This window comes from Channa argus, chromosome 18 (assembly GCF_033026475.1).
Source record: "Channa argus isolate prfri chromosome 18, Channa argus male v1.0, whole genome shotgun sequence".
Lineage (NCBI taxonomy): Eukaryota > Metazoa > Chordata > Actinopteri > Anabantiformes > Channidae > Channa > Channa argus.
This window is the reverse complement of record NC_090214.1, coordinates 14,082,534-14,106,003: the sequence shown is the minus strand read 5'-3', so window position 1 is coordinate 14,106,003 and position 23,470 is coordinate 14,082,534. Positions and strand designations below refer to the sequence as shown.

At 40.2% G+C, this 23,470-nt stretch overlaps 2 protein-coding genes and 1 long non-coding RNA gene across 3 annotated transcripts; all 3 read right to left on the bottom strand.

Moving 5' to 3' along the window:
* Positions 1-1,606: 1,606 nt before the first annotated feature.
* Positions 1,607-12,950, bottom strand: LOC137103698 (low-density lipoprotein receptor-like). The gene is made up of 23 exons (XM_067484291.1): positions 12,741-12,950; positions 11,880-12,053; positions 11,623-11,742; positions 11,230-11,394; positions 10,842-11,057; positions 10,504-10,733; positions 10,300-10,429; positions 9,494-9,687; positions 9,096-9,282; positions 8,588-8,800; positions 8,127-8,310; positions 7,821-8,022; positions 7,493-7,657; positions 7,092-7,331; positions 6,743-6,970; positions 6,505-6,642; positions 6,005-6,206; positions 5,766-5,891; positions 5,182-5,289; positions 3,167-3,403; positions 2,557-2,872; positions 2,288-2,381; positions 1,607-1,912 (listed from the first exon to the last, which is right to left on the bottom strand). The coding sequence occupies exons 1-23, from the start codon at positions 12,928-12,930 to the stop codon at positions 1,847-1,849; spliced, it is 4,125 nt and encodes a 1,374-aa protein (XP_067340392.1). The 5' UTR covers positions 12,931-12,950; the 3' UTR covers positions 1,607-1,846.
* Positions 12,951-13,159: 209 nt separating this feature from the next.
* Positions 13,160-14,150, bottom strand: LOC137103706 (uncharacterized). Its single transcript, XR_010911583.1, has 3 exons — positions 13,912-14,150; positions 13,548-13,760; positions 13,160-13,417 (listed from the first exon to the last, which is right to left on the bottom strand). It is a non-coding gene; the product is annotated as an uncharacterized lncRNA (long non-coding RNA).
* Positions 14,151-14,624: 474 nt separating this feature from the next.
* On the bottom strand, positions 14,625-16,949 carry LOC137104042 (uncharacterized). The gene is made up of 5 exons (XM_067484847.1): positions 16,757-16,949; positions 16,116-16,424; positions 15,444-15,662; positions 15,005-15,151; positions 14,625-14,899 (listed from the first exon to the last, which is right to left on the bottom strand). Exons 1-5 carry the CDS (start codon positions 16,908-16,910, stop codon positions 14,625-14,627), a joined length of 1,104 nt encoding a protein of 367 aa, XP_067340948.1. The 5' UTR covers positions 16,911-16,949.
* Between the last annotated feature and the right edge of the window lie 6,521 nt (positions 16,950-23,470).

Genomic DNA, 23,470 nt, shown 5'->3' with positions numbered 1-23,470 from the left:
TGTAATACACACTGTACTCTCACACAGGAGTTCACTCCAGGCAGGTATTGGATAACACAATATTCAAAGAGGTATTCATAACTCATGTTTGTTTTCCCAGTCTCTGGTATGAGGTGAAAACCAGAGGAGCAGGTAGGACTTCTATAACCACACACACAAACACTTATATTACACATGGAACGCAGACATTTTTCAGGTGGTAGGCCTCAGCAAATTATAGTACACCCCCTCACACACATTCAGACCTTTAGAGTCACCAGTTAACCAAACATCCAAGTGTTTGGACTGTGGGAGTAAATCCATAGAAGCACGGGAAGAAGATGCCAACTCCACAGAGAGGCCACGGTCGGTCATGCTAACACACCACCTTCTAGCTGTGAGGGGCAGCGCTAACTGCTCCACCACTGTGCTGCCCTGTGTCATATATATGGACAAAACAAAACAAGTGTGACAGACAGACAGACAAACCAAACACTGACACAGACTTAACACTTAGTATATCAACATTTAAGCATTTAGAGACATATGTCTGTGAAAACACTGCAAAAATCTCACCACAGCATTATTACTAAGAAATACAGTATTCACTAAAATAACACTGTAGGTGACAGACAAATAGGACAAGGGAACAATGGTACAGGACTTAGTCATGATAAGAATTCAGTCTACACCATATCTGCAACTTGTTTAATGTGTTTTTAATCAGTCCAAGAACAAAGAAATGTGGATTTGATTTTGTTCAAGGGCTCTGCTGAAAAAGAAAAGTTGTATGATTCTCTATTTAAAAAATGAGTTTGTTTGATTTGCCCCAAGCTTTAACCTTAGATTATGTGCAATATTTAGAACCATCTTAGATTGTGAGAGAGGTGGGCGAGAGAGGATTAGATACAGATAAAAGGGTTTTTTGCCATAAAAAAAAAATAAAAAAAACCCTAATGAATACACAAAATAAAACATTTACTGTATATTAAACTTTCATCAACAATAATGCTTGATGTATATTTTAGGCTGAAGTTATACATAAAACAGACTAAATGTTTCCTAGCCCACACAATATTGGCTGTCTTTAGCACCTGATTTATACATTTAAATTTAATGAGGGCAGACAAGCACATTTGGGTGAAAGTGAGAAAAGTGGAAATAATTGGAGAGAAGCACAGCAGAGGTGCAGAGGGCAGCAACTATCTGACAATTTCTGAACCATAGGTATCCAGGATAGATTAGGGCAGATTCTCAATGCTAATGAACTAATTCACGCTGATATAATCTATCATTGTAGATGTAGCATCCATCTGTACGTTACCTGCGGCCGTTTTTGTTTCAGACCAAGACTCTAGTAACACTGCTCTTTGTCCTTAGTTTTTAATTCATTGTTAGAATCAGGTTTAGAAGTTGCTGCATTGATACATAATACTTAAGATCGCCAAATACTGAAAATGACTTAAGTTATCAGTCCATTCAGAGTACGTTTTTCTTTCTGCTTTAAATGTACACCCAGATTCTAGAATCACCCATCTAAACATAAAACCACAACAAGCATAAGGCCTTTTAAGTTGTCTGAAAGTGGCCAGTTTACTGAAGGAAAATCTTCAATGTGTGTGAGCAGCAGCTGTTAATGACCATTTCAGTAAGATTCTTCCCACATCTTGTTCAGCATGAATACCATTTATTATAAAGCAATAAACAAGTTACATCACCATGTTGAAATCATTTCCATTCCAATTTTTCTCACTATTTGTGATGTCTGAGCCATTTTGACATCACAAAAACTGTACAAATCTAATACATTCAACACCAGCCACTATGTGTTGAAGAAGGTCCAATTTCTTGTTTGACCACAAGAGATCTACTGAAGATTTACAGCATTTAATGACAGTGGGGTGTTTTTCACATCAACTGGGGACTCCAATTCCTGGGAGAGGAAAAAAATAAATAAAAAATGAACACAAGCTGTTTTAGGAGGCACTACAATGCTACTTGTCTACTACTGCATTATACAGTGAATCATCAGTCATTTAAAGTATGAGGAAGTAAAACATAGTGCCATAATAAAAAGGTCTTTCAGCCATTTTGAAAGCTTGAAAAATTATTTTCTGAAACTGCTAAAAGACTTGTGTGAATTTAAGGGCTTAAAATGTAGTTTGATTTTACACTCAAATCAGTTGTATTTATATACAAATATTGCAACATGTCTCATTACAACAGGTAGTAATGCTGTTAGTCGTTAATGCTTCATATTCCTAAAAAGTAATAATTTATGCAAATAAAACTTTTCCTCAGGTTTTACCTCGGACTCTGAATAGTGTTCATATGGCAGCCCCATATTGGCCATCAGAGTTTCTTTCTCCGTCGATCTGCTTCTAATAAACACCCAGGCTCTCCTGTTCAAACAACATTTCAAAGGTTTGATTCATTTTGTAGTGATCCAAAGATTTGGTTAGATTTTAATAATCTCTGACTGACTTTAAGTTTAGCTTGTCCCTTGTTGCAGCATAAAATAAATTGATCAGAATCCTTTTTGACAGAGTAAAACAAAAAACTCTTGGTGGTCAGTACCTTTTAGCCAAAATAAAAACAGCAGCACTAAAGGCAACGAGGAGGCAGAAGACACCCAGGATCACAGCCACGCGGTCTTGTCTTATTTCTGTCTCTTGACAGAACTCGCCCTTGTAACCAGCTGTACATTGGCAGCGAGTGACTTTGCGATCTGTCAGGCAGTTGCCATGACCGTTGCAGTGTTGGAGATCGCAGGTTGTAGAGTCTTTCAGAACTGAATTTACAGTGTTATTCTTAGCCTTTGGCTGTGAGGTGGAGAAAAACTGGTGGCCATCACCATCTTTAGTCCCAAAATAGGCAGCGTTTGTGTCTAGACCTGAACAAAAAGCTGAAGTTAAAGGATTATGCACCTTGAAGATGCACACTTAAAAAGTTCAGTTAGTACTTGCTCAAATATTGCGTCTATGCTAAAGACAAAGTTAAATACTATTTAGAAATAGTTAAAAATGAAATACACAAAAACTTGCTGACTGTTGAGAACAGTTGCAAACCGTTGGAAACAATTTAAAAAATCCACAGTTTATAAACTGAGCCTACCAGCAATAAGATGTCTGAAAAAACACTGAACAAAAAACATTTTAAAACAAAATTTCTTTGGTTGGAGACTCACAGTTCTGTTCATCCGACTTGTCCAGACAGTCCACATGTCCGTCACAGATGTTGTTGCTACTGATACAGTTGCTTCCATCAGAGCAGGATTTTTCCCCAGAAGGACAGGCAGACAGCGGGGCACAGGAAGTGACATTGACAGTGTAGAAGCCTTGGCCACATTTACAGGTCTGCCCACGGGGATAGGGAAGACACAGGTGGAGACATCTGCCATTGTTGTTGGAGCAGCCATTCGTTCCTAACATAAAAGGAGTAAAATGAAAAGAATTCTAAAATAAAAATAATCTTGATGTCTTTGTGAGAATGTGCAAGATCATATTTGGCACATAAAGCAAAGAACCAAACAAAGTCTATGGGAAAACACTTTCCTGCTACTGCGACACAGAAACTGATCTCTCAGCTTCCCAAGCTCTATTCTCTCTTCAGGTATCACATCATCTATTCAACTATTCAACTCAAACTAAGCCTGAGTCTTTCATTCTGCCCCGAGTGACCTATAAACCTATCTGCTTCCCACATTTAGAAACAGAAAGCAGAGTTGAGCTCAACAGGGGGAAGTGAATTCCCGAAGACAAAATATTTTGGTGTTGTTCAGTTTTACAGTTTGAGCTGACAGCATGTGCACACCTGTTGGAAGGATTTACAAACACAGGAAGGACTTAATACATTATGTAAAGAGAATCTCAATGCTGACAAGCCACTTTCACCATTTTACCATCCAAATAGCCTGCTTTTAATCTGGCATGTCTAAATGCTTAACTTACTGTAGCTGTCTGAACGCTTTACAGGTTTTAAACTCATTTACAATAAAACAGACTACAGTTTGTGTTGCTAGAGTGGACCTCCTGGTTAGGTTCAAGTGTGCCACAAACAGAAAGTTTCCTACTGGCACAAATAATATTCTGATCAGTGATCTATCCCAAAGCCATTTTATTGACCTTTGTTGAGCCTCAAACAATCTAGTACCAAAATCCAGACTGGATCTATTTTAGTTGATGTGGCAAAATGTATGCTTTATAGTGTTCTCATTTGAATGTTTGGTTCTCAAAGTTATTGTATGCAGCTGTATATTTCTCTTGCCTTACATCAGTTACACTTGCTTTGTCTCACCCTTAGACTCTGTATGGCCACTGTTCTGAGAGGGCTACATCATGCCGTGTTTCTCCTGCCCTCTAGTGGCCAAAAGAGTCTCACTCATGTCACTTTAGTTGAAGATCACCAAACTGCATATCGGTTTAGTTTTACTGTTGATACAGGGGAGGTTTGACAGATCGTTTATTTGAGTATAGATTTAAAGTCAGCACTGCATATTTCAAATTATCTGTCAATCTGCCCCATAGCAGATTTTTTTCCTGAACACACATTGTCCATCTTTTATCATCTGTAGCTGGTTGTGGCCTTACTACCGACCAAGCAGACTCCATTTGTTACAACGGGTTTGGCGGAAAAGGACAGTTATGTGTTGTATCGCTTTGTAAAATGTATAGAATTGTAATAGTTAAAACATTTCCAATGTGCAAGTTTTAGTCCATGTGCTTGTAACACATACATTTTTATTCTGGGGCCATAAGGAAGAAAATGCTCAAACAGTGGGAACCGCCAAAGCCAATTTCAGTTGTTGATACTTAAAAAAAAAACAAATAAAAAAAAAAAAACACATTAAAATCTCCATCAGGGAAGGGTAAAATGTCTCAGTATTGACATTGATATGTTGTTTATGTTTTACTTTGAATTAAATATGGGTTAACATGACATTTGCAAATCATCAAGCAGCATTTTACCGTTTTTATTTAGGTTTTACATTGTCCCAGCTTTTTTGGATTGGGGTTGTATATTAGCTTAATAATTTAGAACAATGAAATCCATTACTGATCTTCTGCCAATTCTTCATTCCCCTTCGTGTTTCATACATTGTTCTTTTTGAGAATTTGTTTTAGACTTCCTGCATTGTTACTTCTAAAGCCCCCGCCCCCCCCCATGCATAGCTTCAAGAAACACACATACTGACACTCTTACCAGACTGACTGTCATTGCTGTAGGCTCTGATTTCCACGATGCTGGTCTTTGTCTCAAACCACAGTTGTTTAGGCTGAAAACCATCACTAAACCACATTTTTGTTACATCTGTAAGGATGGAAACAGAAATTTGTTATTAAAATTAAAATTCTTAACCTACTATGAAATATGTGCAAGGCTACCAACCTACCCAGCGTCAGTACTGGGTCAGACTAGTAGTGAGTATTTCATGGGTGCTCATTAGACAAAAGGGAGGGAAAAAAAAAAGACAGGTATGATGGAGAGAGATAAAGTACTGTTCATTAGAAGTGGGTGTTTAAAGATGTCAAACACTGCAGCTCCCTAAGAGCAGGTTGACTGAATAATTAATTACTACATTAGTGTAAAATACCACCTACTGCCTGGAGGAGAAAAAGACAAATTAATTCAAGGACAATGCCTGATGTGAGAAATCCTGTTCCAAAAGCAGGACTGCACAGGTTATAGGATGAGAGTTATATGCAGAGTCCCACACAGGATAAAAGATAACTGCTTAATAAAAATAAATACAAGGCATTTAAAGAAAAAAATCAAATCATCTTCACCTTTGTCCAGGGTGACCCAGAGGAGGACGTTCTCGGTTTGTGTGAAAGACATGAGCAGGCCTGGCCCTGTTTTGAACTGTTTATAACCTGACCCATCCACTCCAATAGAGCTGATAACGCCTTCGCCTAGAACAAATGTATACAAACAGCCAGTGCAAAGGATGAACAGAAAAAAACAACATAAAAACCAAAAAGTCCTGCTATGGGTTGGTTCGTCTAACAGATATTTAACTTCTCACCAGTGTCAGCCCAGAAGATCATGGTTCCCTTGTTGGAAAAGCTCAGTGAGGTTGGAATACTCGACTTCCTCCACAGTACTGCTTTGTTACGGCCATCCATCCAGGCGCAGTTCACCTCTGTCTGGCTCTTTCCACTGCCCACAACTATTGCTGTGTAGCAAAGCAAACCTGAAGGGGGGTGCAGTGCAATTGATGTTGTGCCCTGAAAGGAAACAAGATCCGTTCTAAATTCACTTTATTTAAGGAAAAAAAAAAAAACATTTGATTTTACTTTCCTATTATTGTTGATGACTTAAGAAAATAAAATCCAGTTTAAATAAAAAAGTAATTTAGATCACGGGCAATACATTTGGACATTAACAGATTGTAGGTAACAGATTCTGACCCTGTGTAATTGTCAAAACTGGGCTTAATTGACACCAATATCAGTGAGGTCAAAACTAAGACGATGGATGAGTAGAAATATGCAAATGTGAGTAGTGCGCCTGAGAACACTTCACCTTCAGCGAACCCTGCAGCAGTGAGGTAGTGTAGCCTTCACGCCATGATGTCACATGAAGATCAGCTCTCTGAGTGCTGCTCCAGTAGAGGTTTGAGGTCACCCAGTCAACTGCCAGAGCTGTGACTGAATCCCCCTTCTGGGGCAAGTTGGGTTTCCAGAATTATAACAAAAGCTATGATCTTAAATCTTTCCAGTCTTTAAGTTACCATTTTCTTTTAAATTCTAATTATACCTACCTTTAGCTGTAGGATTTGTCCAACAGGTGTCAGTCCTTGTCTTGACCTGGAGCTGCTCAGTTTCAGCACATCCACAGATCCTTGTACTGCATCAGCCACATACATAGAAAGTTCCCTGATTGACACATCTAGTCCAGAGGCCACAGTTACTCCAGGAAGGGCCAAAACTCTGCTGTTTGGCATTTTTTTCAAAGCAACGCCTTCTCGATGCAAGGATTGCAAATAAATCTACAAATAGTAGGATAAGAAAAGGGGTTACAGGTTGAAACAATACTGCAGTAAAAGGGGAGCTAAAGTGTTCACGTCTCAATTTTTGGGGAGAATCTTTGAACAGTGTACGACAATTCACCTGATAAACTGTGGTACGAGACAGGAGCAGGAGGAAAGTTGATTCCATTGGTACAGAGCAGGTGATCTTGTCTTTGGAAAGTAGCAGCCCCTTCGGGCATCGACAAACGGCGACTGGAGCTCCTGTCGAACCTAGTGCTCCCGACCTGCTCCTCACAGCTGGGGCCAAGAGGCAAAGATGGGAGCAGCGTAACTGGTCACAGGGACTGGATAAAGCTGGCTGGGAGAGGGGGTGCATCAGCTAGGGAAACAAGATACATGCATATGAAGGTTCATAGCAGTGACACAAAATTGCAACTGATCTACACAGGTATGGCCAACAACGATATGCAGTTTTGAAAAAAAAACAAAAAAAAAACACGTTTTTAGGAGTGATAACCACAGCTTTAGTTAAAATCTCACTTTAAGTCCAAAAGGCTGTCCTGGTCTCTTTAGAAGAACTTTCTGATCTTTTCCAGTGGTTTTGTCTGCAGAGCGGATGGTTCTTCTCTTTGTGTCAGACCAAAACACTCTGTCATTGAACACCGCCACAGAGAAAGGGCTTGGGGTTTCAGCTAACTGAAGGATCTAGTGACAGAAGGACATAGCCATATAATAGGTGACTGCTGGGCACAAGCTGAAAGCACTTCTCAAATTTCACATAATTTACTGTGAACATGAATATTTGGAGAGACTGCAGTGCACCACAGATAAAAACTGACAGTATATAAACACAATATGACATTTGTACCTTGACATTGTCTCCTTCCAGAGAGGCTGAGCCAATGCAGCGCAGTTTCTCATCAGCCCAGTAGACCCTGTTGTCCAAGAGATCATAGGCCAAACTGACAGGCCAGCTCAAACCTCGACTCAACACCACCTTTCTTTTAGAACCATCCATCCCAGACCGCTCAATCTGAGGGCTGCTGCCAATCTCAGACCACAGCATCAACCTGAAATGTTGATTAAACAATAAGGAGATGCCGGCTGGATATCTAGAGTAAAGTTATTTAAATGCACTCTTTCCAGTTCTTTCACACTAGGCTGAACACCTTACCCTTTGTGGGGCAGTAGGACCAATGAGCTTGGCTGCTCCAGATCTTCCCCTAGGACCACAGTGTAGTCCTGGGATCTCACTGTGGTATCACTGAGCTTCACAGCTAAAATCTGGCCCACAAGTCCGTCCACCCAGTACAGGTTCTTACCGACCCAATCTACTGCGATGAAATCTGACTTTACCCCTGTAAACAAGATTTCATTTGAAGACTGGAAATGTAGGTAAATTCCATGAATTATGTATGTAGGTAGGTAGGTACATTGCTTTTTATGAACTGTTTTCACAATAGGTATTTTAACTTGTCATTGGAGAAAGAGCAGTAAGTGTGCATGTCACAGCAGGACTTTGGAACTAGATCACATCAATCTTATGCAGCAGTTTTAAAAGCATGTAAATGGCTATTTTCTTATTATCCATTTACAAAAGAGGTATTAGAACTGCAGAGTTTGAGATTGGCATACCTTTAATAAGTGTTCCTTTGTTATTTGAATTTTTCATGTCAGCCCAGCGGATGCTCTGATAATCAGGACTCAGCCAGTAAACTCTGTGCTGAGCCCAGTGGTAATCCAGTGAGAAGACTGGCCGACTGACAGAGGAAAGTAGATGCAAGGTGTTGTTATGGACTCCCACAAGCAATAGCTCTGACTGCACTGATGCCAGAAGCAAAGGCTCATCTATAAATGGAAATATTACTAGTTATGATAACCGCTCCAAACAGGGAAAAAGCATCTGCAAACTCGACATGCTGACCACTTAAGAATCAGACACTAAACAGTGTGAACAAGTAATACATTAACCTACATATTGCACTAAAGAGGTTTCCGTTTAGTGACGACTTCAGAGGCCTGTTGGAAACCTGACAATGTTTATTCAATGCAGTTAAAAGGTAAACAACACTAAACACCACTGTGGCCCTTAAATTCCAATCAAATGTTCATTCTACAAACAGATCTTTGCGTGCACAGCTACCTTTCGCCCTGCAGCTTTTGTTGTCAGGCTCCAGGTAGAAGCCAGGGTGGCAATGGCAGACGTAGGAGCCACGCGTGTTGAGGCAGGTGTGTTTACATACAGCATGTGGCACTGTATTGCACTCGTCAGCGTCCACACACGACAAAGTACTTGACTGTAGTTTAAAACCTGCAGTACAGTAGCACCTCTGCAAAAGTGAAAATAGGGTTATTTTCACTGCCTGTTCAAAACGAGTTCAAATATTTTGTGGGTGACACTTGGACAAACGGATCTGTGTGTGGGGGGGTATATCACAATTAGCTTACTTTCCATTTCCTGATTATACTTAGGTCTAATTTGGAACAACCCAGTGCCTTAAGGCAGAAAAATAGCCAGAGGGGCATCTGTTGTGTACTGACCGGTCCATTTGGGGTGCTGACACATTGGTGATCACAATGAGGAGCTGATGGGCTGGAACAGTTACGTTGTGCACATCCCACACCCTCATCCGAACTATCAGCACAGTTGGTGAAGCCATTACACACCAGGTGGGGGTCCACACACTCACCACTGCCACACTGGTAGAGGTGAGGGGGGCATTTTCTCTGGCGGCCTGTGAAAGGAAAAGCATTCTTTAGGGATTCACTACATTGAGTAAGTTAATTTTATTGCATTGCAAATTATTAAATTAAACATTCTGTGGTTGTTGCACCACAAAGTACACAATGCAGACATGATTTTACACAGTAAGACATGACAGATCCCTGCTGAACCTTTAAAACTGATTTTACCGGGTTTTTCCATCCATAGTAATCTAGCTGACAACTATTATCAGGGTTACTACGATTAAAGATGAACTCTCATATAGACCTATACATTTACTTAGCATTCAGTTTCTAAGCAAAGTGCTTAAAAACTGAAAAAGCTAACATTTGTCAATCTTCTCTACTGACAATCAGCAAAGTTTAAAATGCAGACATAGCTGATATTTATCATTGGCTTAAATGTTAGAAATAGATTAAGCTAAGTTCCATGGTTTTATGCTTGATACTTGCACCAAAGAGTAAATTAACTTGAATATACTGTATATCTGAAAGAATGTTTTGAGGCATGACATTGTATGAAAGGAGAAAGCAGTTTTGCAATTAAGACACGATTAAAGTCACTCTGAAAGTGGCTGGAATACCCAGCCTGACCTTGAATATCCGAGAAAGAATACGCTCACATTTGTCCTCGTCCATGCCATTGTGACAATCCTCCTTCCCATCACACCTCCAGGAGAGAGGGATGCACTGACTGCTGTCTCCACACTGCCACTGGTATTCCCTGCACTTTGCTGGTGGTGTCACACAATTCTGAAAACAAATTAATTTCAACCACCGTTTCCCAAAACAAAAATAAATTAAAAGACACACAACACGTCCTTTACCTTTTCGTCTGACCCATCTTTGCAGTCGTTCTCACCATCACACAACCACTCTTTCTGCAGGCACTCATGGCTGTGAGGGCATTGCAGTTGTGCTAGGCAGCGCGGGGGTCTTGTGCAGTCTACCTCATCAGAGCGGTCACTGCAGTCAGCGTATCCATCACATCTCAGAGCTTCAGACACACACTGACCACTAGTGCAGCGATACTGGTTAATCGCACAGGCAACCAACCCTGGAGAGGGTAAAAACAGATGTTTGGAGACAGAAATCTGATGATTAAAGGCACGATTTGCATCTCTTCATTCAAGTTGTCTTGTACGAATGTTACAAAGTCATTTACCACACTTTTCCTCGTCTGAGCCATCAGCACAGTCTCTCTCGCCATCACACAAGAAGGTGTCTGGTATACAGCGAGTATTGTTATCACAGCGTCGATGGCAGCCTTCAATCAGCTTTGAACAGTCCATTTCATCAGACAGGTCCTGGCAGTCATACTGCCCGTCACACACCTGCTCTGGTGGGATGCATCGGTTCCCATGAGAGCACTGGAACTCACCTGGGAGAGTAAAGAGAAAAATATATTTAAAAAAAATTAAAATCACAAATCTTCTCAGAAAAATATTGACGCAACACTACTTTTTCAAATAAAATCTTTTACCGACTGCCTCTTTCTTGATTGTGGAATGAATGTTGTTACACTTTGTTAAAATCTGAGCTCCAAAACAAACCTGCTTTGCAGTGAAGAGCACATCCCTCTTCATCTGATCCATCATTGCAGTCCTCCTCTCCATCACACACATGGCTGTACATAACACACTCCAGGCCGTCTTTACATGGCTTAGAACCTATGCGGCATCTAACAGGCGCTGATGTAGCACTAAGCACAGTAGAGGCTTAAAGAGAAAATTATGCATTCAGTTTATTATGAAGACCGCTTATATTTTGGCACCTGACCATTTGGGCAGGGCAGAAGTAAATCATTGTCACCGTAGATAGTATTGTTTATTATGTAAATTAATCTGTGTTAGTAGCTTAAATGGGCCCTGCCAAATAAAAATGTTCTTATAATGCATTAACGGCTTTGAAATTGTATTTTTGTACTGTACTTTTCAACTGCTTACAGAGTGCAGCGGGATCTGCTGACTGACAATCCTCCTCATCTGAGCCGTCAACACAGTGGGCACGACCATCGCATACTTCCATCCTGGGAATGCACCGTCTCTGGTCATTGCACAAGAAGTCTGATATTCAGAGAGAAAGGAGTCAATTTAAAGTGTATATACACTGGTGCACAAGTGCTACGTGACGATTACATCAAGTTTCACTGATTTTCCCCACTATCTACACCTTCTGCATTGTTGCAACAGGCTTGCAGTACCTGGGTTGTTACATTGGATAACACAGGTCTTCTCATCAAATCCATCAGGACAGTCTGTCTGCCCATCACACAGCTGACTTTGAGAGATGCACAGTGATGACCCTGGGCAGAGAACTGAAGGAGTGATGCAAGTGGACGTGAGCAGAGGTTGCTCTGTTGTAGCAGGAAAGGGGTCTAGAAAAATTTTAAATATAGTTACAGCTGTTGGAAACGTTATTGGAAAAGTTATACAGAGTCTCAGCTAATTTTAAAGCAATACAATCAGTGTTGGGCTTATTACGCAAAAACAACATTACATATCAAAAAGTAACTTCTTGCATTACGTCTTAAGTTACTTTTCTGAAGGGTTAGGGTCTAAAAGACAGATGGAAATGGGCAACACTTTAACCATCATATATCCAGCCACAAGCATCTTAGTTTTTTGTTGCTTGTTGTAACTTGCTGTTGGCAATTAAAATCCAGTTTTAGTTGTTCAGCCACTGAAGGGTTACAGCCATCCTCTGCAACTGCAGCACACACATCTTTGTGCATCTCCACAAGCTTGGCAGTGTTGTGCCTAACTGCGCAAGTGTTTCAAGGGGTTTGATCTGTTTTTTTTTTTAAGTGGAAAGAATCATACTGCTACTGCCAGCTGCACATTCACATTTTAATAATGTTATTATTGTCTTTCGTCCCAACAGAATCTAACTAACTGACATACTGTGTTTTCAGTCACTGCCTCTGGGGCTTCTAATATTGTTGTATGCAAGTGACATCTGGTAATATTAAGTGTCAAATTTCAAATCAATCTTTGCCATGGTGACAACAGTAACACGACAGTAAAGTAACAGAATGTTTTTTAACAAAGATAACTGAAGTTACCACAGTCCAACTCATCTGTGCCATCCAGGCAGTCTCTCTCCCCGTCACACAGGAGTTTCTTTGGGATGCATCGCTTGCTGTCAGGACAACGATACTCGCAGCTCTTTGTTTTATCCCAGCAGTCAAGTTCATCAGAACGGTCCCGACACTGTGGCTTCCCATCACACACCTGAGCCTCAGGGATGCACATCTTCCCATGGGAGCACTGAAACTCACCTGGGATAAAGTACAAATAAACGTGACCATTTGAATCAAACCTCGAAAGAGCAAAGTCTTGAAGTACTCGTGCAAATGTCAATATCTCTATAAAACAGTTTGAATAATGTTTTTAGCTAAAACAAGTACTTTTTTATAGGTTGAAATGGTAAATCAGATTTAAATAAGATTCAAGTTCCTAGAAGTAAAACAACCTTGTCTGCAGTTTTCTGGGCATCCCTGTTCATCAGATCCATCTATACAGTCATGCTCTCCATCACATACATGGCTGTATGAAACACAGTCTCTGCCGTCATTACATGGCCTTGAACCCATAGTGCATGTCAAGACCTTAGCATGAGATGCAGAAGGAGGTGGGCTTTCACATTTATCCTCATCTGATCCGTCATGGCAATGAAGACGACCGTCACAAACCAGACCCTTTGGGATACAACTCCTACGATCTTTGCAAAGAAAGTGGGCTGTGGAAGAAGACAATTATATAAAGCACAGTGTAAAAGCAACAACAACAAAAATACAACAGGACACGTTTGCAGTGTGTTTGACATAAGAAAAGAATAGTCTCAATTGGCCTATAACCTGGCAACTCACTCTCATAAGGGCATGTTACACAGTTCTCATCAGAACCGTCAGGACAGTCTTCTTTTCCATCACATAGCTGTGTTGGATGGATGCACAAGGAAGAACCTGAACACTGAACTGAAGGACTGGTGCATTCTGGTTTGGTGGGAGGCTGAGTAAAAGGTTTGATGGGTGCAGGGGACTCATTGTCTGCCAACATGGTAGTGGCAATGTTCATACCACCTAGAAATATTACACAAGAGTTAGTTGGCATTTATTTTCTATATTTCTACTTTAAGTTAATTTGGAATAAAAAGGAGCAAAAGAGAACTAATCTACAAGGAACCTTTATATGCATTACATTTGAAATTAGAAGTTTTGCATGGTAACTCACTACATCCTTCTTCATCTGATCCATCCCCACAGTCCCTCTCTCCATTACAAATGCGACTTAAGAGAACACATCCTGTACCGTCACGGCAAGGTCTGGAGCCCATAAGACATTTTAGGGAATTCATCTGAGCTGCAGAATCAGCTACACTCGGACAGTTAATTTCGTCCGAGCCATCGTGGCAATGAGCACGGCCATCACAAACTAAAGTTCGGGTGATGCAGCTCTTATGGTCTTTGCATTGAAAATAGTCTAGGAAAAAAAAAGCTTTCCATATTTAGTACACTTTTTAAAGTACAGAAAATACATCAGTTAAATGATCTGTTGTGCACGATTCATTTCTAAAGGAACGTATGCAAGCACAACATTTGCAGTTAAGACAAGCTTCAGATATGTGGCTTACCATTTGAGGGACATCTTTCCTCACAGTTGTTTTCATCAAAGCCATCAGGACAGTCATTAAGACCGTTGCAAAACTGGCTCGGAGAAATGCAGAGGTGAACAGAAGGACAGAGCACAGATGGGCTACTGCAGGTTGGTAGTGGTGGAGCAGGAGACTTTTTGTTTGTTGTAGCAGTATTAGGCCTTGATACCGTCCGTTCTGCGTCATCTTAAAGAAAAATAGCCAAATAGGCTTAAACAAACTAAAAAATGCCCAATTCAATCATCTAAATAGGTTTTATTCAACCACTAGCAAGAATAAAAAGTGTAAAGTTTCAATTGTTACGACAATGTTTCTCACCACATCCGAGTTCATCTGATCCATCCTTACAGTCTCTCTCTCCATCACACACATGACTATATAAAACACACTCTGTGCCATCTGCACATCGCTTTAAACCCTGGCGACACTTCAGGATGTTTGCTCGCGTAGCAGGGGAAGCTATGGTTGGACAGTCAAGCTCATCTGAGCCATCGGGGCAATGAGCACGGCCATCACAAACAAGATTCCTGGAGATACAGTTTCTGAGATCCTTGCACTGGAAATCCTCTAAAATTGACAGCAAAAAAATAGGATATTATCAAGACAATGGAGATTTAATAGATGAATTGTTTAATACAGCAAATATCTAACACATTGACATTGATGCTTTACCTTTAGACTGACAGGTTGTAACACAAAGCTCTTCGTCATCTCCATCAGGGCAGTCTTTCTTACCATCACACAACTGGACTGGTGGGAGGCAGACTGATGAGTGTCGACAGACCACAGATGGTTCTTTGCAGACTGGAGTATTGGATTCTATAAATTAGATTTTTAACTGTTTTAATTGACCAAAAAATGGCTATAAGTAGTAGTTGCAACAAACCAGCTGTATGTGGATTTAAAATAAATAAATATGATAATGAACTCCGCAGTTAACATGAGCTGCAATGACCACCTGTGAAAAAATAAAAAGACTACAAGTCTATAAGGAAAATCCAGGGTAAAAGTAAATTAATGCATTCCAACTAAACAATTGCAATACCAAATGATAAACCTAACATGTATTTAAATAAAATCAGTTTGCTTCAACAGAGCAAGTTGGTCTAACCTGTATCAATATCCCTCAGTGCAGCGATGACACTGAACACATGAGCTCTCACAGTAATGTCTTGGATGGGGCTCCCATCACGCCGATCCCAAAGTGTCATGACACCATCAGAAAGGGACAACAGGAAGGGCTCAAAGGCAGCTATGACTGACCCTGAAATGTTCCATCTTTTTCCCGCTTGATGGCTTGTATCTTGAAGCAAACTCATCGTAGTCAGACCTATAAAAAGTACAAGACAGAAACCATTCAAGCTTCATACAGTGGAGGGATTGACTGCAAAGATAGAATTTACTCTCAAAGGATCTATAAACTCTGAAATTTAGCATTTTATATTATCAAACATAACCCAATCCAGAGCCTTCATGATGGACTATGCAGTCCCCAGAGTGACGCAAAAAATTATCTATAAGCCCTGAAACGGATGGTAAATTGTTAACATGAATCTAAATCTGTGTATTACAATACTATGAATGCACCATCAGCTGCTAATTTAGCATTTTGACAAAAAAAAAAAAATTGATCAATGTTTTTTTAAACATTAGATTCTAGTTCATTATACCCACAAATATACAACAGGCCAATTTAATTCTATGCAACTTTGTCACAGCCCTGCTGTTAATCTAATCGAGCACAAGAAACAAATTTATCACTGACCACTCTGAAGCCACTGACCTGCCCTTTTTGAGTTCCACAGCAGACTATTGGCCCTGAGGTCAAATGCTATGCCCCCACTGAGTCCACCTGCTAACTGTAGCAGCTCCCTGGGTTTGCCTCCCATCATACTCATGGTGAGAATTCGGTCTTCCTCCAGCCAGAGGATCCCTCCCCTCAGCCAGTCCAAAGTAAAGTCTCGTATTTCCTCCTTTGTTTGGTACAGCTGCTGCGAGTATCTACTGACAGCTGCATTGGTGGCAATGTTGTGTAGATCACATGATACCCAAAAAAGGTTCCCAGTCCTCTGGTCTACTTTTATCACACAAACTAAAAAGAAAATTTATATAATATTGTTTATCCATTTCAACTGATTGACTGTTTAAAATTGGACAGCAGCAAAAAGCACCATTGCAATTTGTGTAACACACAATGTGAACATACAATATATTAAATTTACAGTGAGAAAAGTGCAAAGCTGAGTCTTTACATTTGAGAGGCTAGAACCAGTAAAACATGCCATTGTTACTTAAATACTTACATTTTCCATTGATTACCAAATCAATTTGTCCTTTCATACAAGGAAGTAAATCTGACTCATGAACGCTATGAATATTGGCGAGAGATAAAGATAGAGGACCAGAGAACCTTAAAGCACAAACCTGGCAGAAGTGTTGGGACCACTTCAGTCTTGACCTCTGTTAGACTGGTGCGTTGGATGTGGCCAGTTTGGTTGGCCCAGTACAGCCAATCTCTGTACCAGTCCAGATCAAAAGACAGAATGCCATCATTAGTGGTAAACAGCTGAGTTTCCATTGACTCTTTGCTTCTGAATTCCAACAGGTTGATGTTGGAAATGGTAGCATATATAAATCTTGGATCTGTAGAACAAAAACAATCACATTTTAAAGATGCACCTTGCTGAGGGGTGAGGCTACAGGTAACACAAATTCACGACAAGTAATTCACGCAGAAGGAAATAAACTCGGACAACATTTTACAGCCAGGGTTAAAGCCCAACGAATTCATGGTATTTGACCTGTCTCAGTGGAACAGGACATGCAGTAATATGCATTGCATGACTGACATTTATAACTCAGAGTTAAAGTAAACTTACATTCACATGTGCCATCAAGCAAAAGTACTTTGGTGTCTGGACAAGTGCAGGTGAATCCAAGAGCATTGCCTTTAGTTAGATGGCAGAGTTGACATGGAGTCTTTAGACATGCAGACGAACCTGACAATATGGAGTAGAATAAAATAAAACTGAGTCATTGAGCACATTTACATGTTACGAGTAATCAATTTGCTGCATTTAGCTCATTCGCTGAGAGGAGCAGCAGGCAGCAACAGGGAGTACCTGGGGAGCTAATGCTTAGTGCATCACTCAATACCACCTAGTGGATTGGCTGGGATTTGATCCTGGAGACTTCTGCATCCAAGCCTGATGTTCTACCCATTCCATTAAGCCAGCAGGCCGCAATATAAAATTACTTTGCATCCACGATTCCATAAAGCTCAGCTGATGACTATGAAAGAGGTTTCACAGACATCTCTGCCTGGATGAGAGACAAATCTTTAGCTCGACTTCTCCAAGATCGAAAGTCCTTATCTTCCCAGCCAGACCTTCGACGCAACACAATATTGGATCTACAGTGATTGTCCCTACTAAGTAGGTCAGAAATCTGAGGGTCATCATGGACAACCAACTGAGCTTTAAGGACCACATCTCCTCAGTCTTTAGGGCGTGCAGATATGCCCTCTATAACATCAGGAAGTTCAGACCCTACTTCACGGAATCTACAACCCAACTCATTGTACAGGTGCTGGTCGTATCTCGTCTTGATTACTGCAACGCACTGTTAATGGGGTTACTGGTATGCAAAATCAAACTCTTGCAAATGATCCAAAATGCAGAAGCATGCCTCAATTTTAATCAGCCAAAAAGGACTCATGTCACACCACTCTTCAGATCTCTACACTGGCTTCCTGTACCTGCTCGCATCAGATTCAAAGATTTGCATCATGCTTACCTCAACTCACTCATTCAGGTCTACAATCCTTTCTGTCCACTGCGGTCTGTCAACAAACGACGTCTGGTGGTCCCAGCACCACACAGAAGACACCAAGCAAAACTCTTCAGCGCAATAATCCCACGATGGTGGAACGAGCTACCAAACTCTGCACGTTCAGCAAACTCACTCCCAATATTCAAAAAACTGCTCAAAACAGTACTCTTCCACATCTCCCTATGCACATGCACAATAAATAAATTCAAATAGATCTTCTGCACTTGTGTTACAAACTTCCTTTTAAAGCAGGTTAAATGTATCTGGTTTTATACATCTTTTAAACTCCTGAAATATATCTGGACAAAATAATCTCAAACTTAAGGAGTAATAATTAACAAGAATACTGCAAATCTTTAATTTTTTGTTCTATTAAGTACCTTTAGGCTGCTGGAGCTCATGGTAGATGTTTAATAGTGGCAGTTTAGCTTTCCAGAGAAATTTCTTCTGATTTGGTTGGTTCTGTGGAACCTGCCATAGTCCTTTGTCATCAACCCAGTACAACAAACTCTCAAAAGCAGCCAGGCTGATAGCTGGCAAACTGTTGAACAATCCTGTGAAGGAGTAACGGCCAGTCCCATCCATCTTCACCATCTCTATAGACTGAGTAAAATAATAAATTAGAGTATGAAAAACACCACACAGGCCCCAAAACTTGTGAATTTGATTAATTCAACCCCCCCCCCCCCCATACAGCAAAACTTCATTGTTTATTTGTTAATAAAATACAATAAAAAGACATTCCAATTACTCCATGTTTAAACTCTGATTTGTTTTTACTTTTCCTTAACTCACTTTCTTAAAGTCACTGATCCAGTACAACCTTCTGGCAGCAACATCAGCAGTGAGCCCATGGGCAGACTGAGCAGTGAGAGCCATCAAGGAGCTCCTCTCTTTCCCATCCATCCATGACTTCTCTATTGTCACCCTGTCACCTGGACCAGCATTGATCCAGAACATCAGGCTGAGAGATGAGTTTAAATGAGATTATTTAACATTAAAAGAGATACATTTAATTTTAAATGCTAAAACTGCTGCCAAAAAGTGACCTTTGGTCACCTTTACAATATACAGTCACCTAGATTAAATCTTAATCTCATGTGACAACCAATGTAAACCAATCATACCTCTCCACAGGGATAAGCACTAAATCTGATGGGCCAATGTTTTTGCTTAGCAGAGTCGTGTAACTGTTCTCGTCTCCGGCCTGCATGTAGATAGACTCTGTCCTCTGGTTGCTCCAGTATAGGTTTCCATTTAGCCAATCACAAGCTAGACCGCTGACTCCAGGCTCCCCTGTTTAAAAAAAACACCCAAAACTTTTATCTGTGACTTTTTTACATGGTAAAATGCTAGATTTGATGAAACAGATCAAAATATTAAACGTAACATTTTAACAATGCATGTCCTAAATCAAAATAATAGTAAATACTAAAACAAAAATGTACATTTAAAAATGTAATTTTAAAATACATCAAGACTAAGATTAGACCTGGCGTGAAAATATGGGAAAAAGCAGACTTTGTCAGTGGGCACAAACTGCACTGTGGTTACAAACAATATTCTGTTTAAGTGTTTTACTGACTTTTCTTTAATCTTAGTCTTTTTTCCTTCTCAAATTTCAAGATCTTTTCCTCGAGTCACTTCATGCAACATCTCCTTTATAGAAAAATCCCTATCAAATTCAAACAGTTAAACACATTCACACCTGGAAGTTACTCAGTGCAACTACAGTTGCCCCTCTGGTTGCAGAGTTGCTCCACTGGAGCCAGGTGCCGCATTAATGTGCATTAGGCTGTGTTGATAAGGCGTTTGTACAACTCTCCCACTAAGATTTTAACCTGGTCCAGGGATTTACCTGTGACTAGAAATGCCATTTTATACAGGGGTTGGTTCTCTAACCTTCTAGGAAACTTGTCACAATTATATTTCACAGCCAGGTGTATCACAATAAAACCCACTAGCTAGACAGACATCCAACCCACCAGTATAGATTGTCCTGCTGTGCAGGCCATCATTTTTGTAAATGCTGCCATGGCTGTCAGCCCAGAAGTACCAGCCTCGGGCAATGTCAAACGTTAAGGCCACTGGGTCAAACACTGGAGTCTGGATCATTTCAAACTCTTGAGTCTTTACATTCAACAGTCCTATTGACCTCCTCTGCACAGTCAGCAGTCTGGTGGCATTACCTGGAGACATAGATTTTCAGAGAATAGTCCAGTTAGTGTAAATATTTGAGTTGGAATAAACCTACTTCCAGTTTGCTCAACACCCATCACTAACTACTTCTACCACTAACACAACAAACACTAAAACAAGCAGAACTAAAGAAAATAATCCATGCATTTTATTTAACTGTAAAAATCAATGTTCAGATTCTAACATTTTGAAGTAAGGCTTCAAACAAATTCCTTCTTTGATCTTATTGAACTTCTTAGATCAACCACACAAAAGTAGCCTATTAACATATCAATAATTTTTGTACAAAGGGACTTTCAGTGTAAATGTTGCTGGGTTCGATCTTTTGAGAAAGTGAAACTGAAGTAGACTGTACAATTCAGCCAATGACACTTGTTATTGAACTTTTATTTAGATTTGTAATGTTGATCAGTGGCAAAAATCTTCTTCGTTCTTCTTCAGTAGTCTTTTGCTGATGTTCCTGGCTCATCTTATCAACTAAGTTCATTAGTACATGTTAGATTTAGATAAAGGAAAGAGGTCTCTTTACCTGTGGCTAGACATGTGGAGGTTCCATTAAGTTCAAAGCCCTCTCTGCAGTGGCAATAGAAGGACCCGATGGCATTAGTGCAGTAGTGCATACAAACAGAGAAAGGTGGGACACATTCGTCCAAATCTGGTGAGGAGAAAAAAAAGAAGCAGCAGGGAGTAAGGAAGCTTCTTTTAAAAACTTGACTTAAGTCATTTTAGTTTACCAATAGAGCAAATCTAGAATGATACTGCAAATAATCCTATCAGACAGCTTCATCTGTTTTGTGAGATAACCCTTGCTCCAAAATACATCAGCCTGTAATAAAATTGAAGCTGAGTATTTTGTTGGGGGGGGGGCACACACACCTTCACAGAGTGCTCCATCGGAAGCGAGCTTATATCCAGTATGACAGGCACACAGAGTGCCCCAGGATTTGTCAATACACACATGGCTACAGCCACCATTGTTCACGGAGCAGATACGACCTGTATGGGGCACAGTATCAACCAACACTTAAGAACCACAGAAATTCAAGGACTCATTTGATTTTATGACATTTGCCAAGGCTAGTTTGTGGCTTCATTTTCCAGTGTTATAATCCATGTAATTTTTCTTAAACTTACCACAAGTCAAGGGCTCATCACTGCCATCTGAGCAGTGAACCTGCCCATCACATCTATCTTCAGCAGACAAACATGTCCCCTCAGGACATTGCATGCCACTCCCTGCACACAGATCTGTAAGAAGACAGACAATCAGCATTTTGTCTTAAAGCAATTGTCTTCTGTTGTGTTGGGGGACACTATGTTAAGTCTCACATCTTTTGACAATGAATGAGATGGTGTCATCAGGTTTTTAGTTATATGTTTAAGACTGACATTTTGACCCGTCTGTATATACTTCAGTCTATAATGCTATAAAGTCAGAGTGACATTCAGTTTCCTGTGTTACAGCATTCAGCCACGGCCTTCTCACCACAATCCTCTTCGTCAGAGTTATCCATGCAGTCATTCAGTCCATCACAGTGCAGTTCTCTGGGAATGCAGATGTGGTTTCGACAGGTCCAGTCTGAGTCCAAACAGCCCTTAATGGCTGTACAGTTCTCTTCATCAGATCCAGTGGGACATTGGCTTTGTCCATCACAGCGGGCTGATGCATTGACACAGCCAGCAGAATCGAGACAAGGAAACTGGCCTGGCGGACAGTCAGGAGACCCTGGTAGAGCTGGAGGGAAAAATAAATCAAAAAGGAGACACCGTGAAAGGAAACGATGGCAGTAGTAGTGACTCTTCTTCAAGTAATAGAGAAAAAGTGAAGGAGGACTCAAGAGAAGTGTTAATTTAGCACAAAAAAATAAATAAAACAAAAACATGAAAGTCTTCTGTACACTTTCAGTCTACCTAAAAGTTAGGGCACAAAATCTCTGCATTGTGATTTATTTATTATGCACAATTTTGGAATAAACTAACAGTGATTAGCATGACTTTTCTTTAGCATGCATTCATTCATTTGAACTGTTCTTGAGCAGTCACTTAAAATACACTTGTTCAGTTAAATGATTAGAATTAGAAGAAGTGAGGTTTAGACTTGTAAACAAACAATACAAAGGAAGTTAAGTAACCTTAATGTGGACAATTTAGGACAACCAAATGCAAAGAACATCCCTTTACAGTATAAGGAAGGATATCCACTCTACCAGCGCAGGCCATTTCATCTGATCCATCCAGACAGTCTCCAGCTCCATCACATCTCCACATATCAGGGATGCAATTTCCATCATCACACTGCCACTGGCCATGGTGGCATCCCAAAATCTGTCCTAAAATCAAAAAAAAAGAAAAGAAAAAAGGGGAAAGCCAACAATGGACAATGGTCTGAACTTTACACCCTTTTTAAATGACAGAAGCAGATTTCTTGATAAAAGATTAAAGAATTTAGGGAGCAATGTGGTGATTTGGAAAATGATGAGGTATATAGAACAAAAAATATAACAGGAAATGACAGAATAGAAATAAATAATATTTAACACTATTAAATACTGTCTTTGTTGGAATGGTGAGCTGAACCACACAATATTTAATAAAAATACAAAAACACGAATGAGACTGCAAAGCTGTCAGACTGGGATGGGTCAATTGCCAGAAAAAGGAGTACTTCAGCAAACTTTAGCAAACATGTGAGGGGCTTTGATGAATGAAAATCATTGTCTGCAGGGGCTTTACATCTTGTACATTACACAGCCTATTTTATAAGACAGATGTAAAAGTTACTTTGCAAAGAGGCTCCGAGTGTTCGCCAAGAAACGAACATGCACAAGTAGCAGGCTAATAATGATGGCGAGCACTAGACCACATGGCCACAGACTTAAGCTGGTACATCAGACCATTTGTTTCAGTCTGGCCTAAGGGGTCCAACTTCATTTCTCAAAAGGAACGTTTTGAAAACTAAAGGAAAATATGAGCAGACAACCCAGTGATGCAAAAGCAATAAAGAGTTTTGCAGACGCGCTCAGAAACACATCGCTAAAAAAAAATGACCGGTATTCAAACTCCGAGGAAACTTGTGGGCCTGGACCTTCACCTGTGTGCCACAACTGA

Excerpts from the sequence above, each read along its gene's own strand:
- LOC137104042 (XM_067484847.1), bottom strand. The coding sequence starts at position 16,910 with ATGGAAACTCAGCTGTTTACCACTAATGATGGCATTCTGTCTTTTGAT. Across the intron at positions 15,152-15,443 it reads ACTGAGGGATATTGATACAG|AATCCAATACTCCAGTCTGC; the intron begins GTTAGACCAACT and ends TCTAATTTATAG. Across the intron at positions 14,900-15,004 it reads TACAACCTGTCAGTCTAAAG|AGGATTTCCAGTGCAAGGAT; the intron begins GTAAAGCATCAA and ends TGTCAATTTTAG.
- LOC137103698 (XM_067484291.1), bottom strand. The coding sequence starts at position 12,930 with ATGTGCATCCCTGAGGCTCAGGTGTGTGATGGGAAGCCACAGTGTCGG. Across the intron at positions 11,743-11,879 it reads TATCCAATGTAACAACCCAG|ACTTCTTGTGCAATGACCAG; the intron begins GTACTGCAAGCC and ends TCTGAATATCAG. Across the intron at positions 11,395-11,622 it reads AGCAGATCCCGCTGCACTCT|CCTCTACTGTGCTTAGTGCT; the intron begins GTAAGCAGTTGA and ends TTTCTCTTTAAG.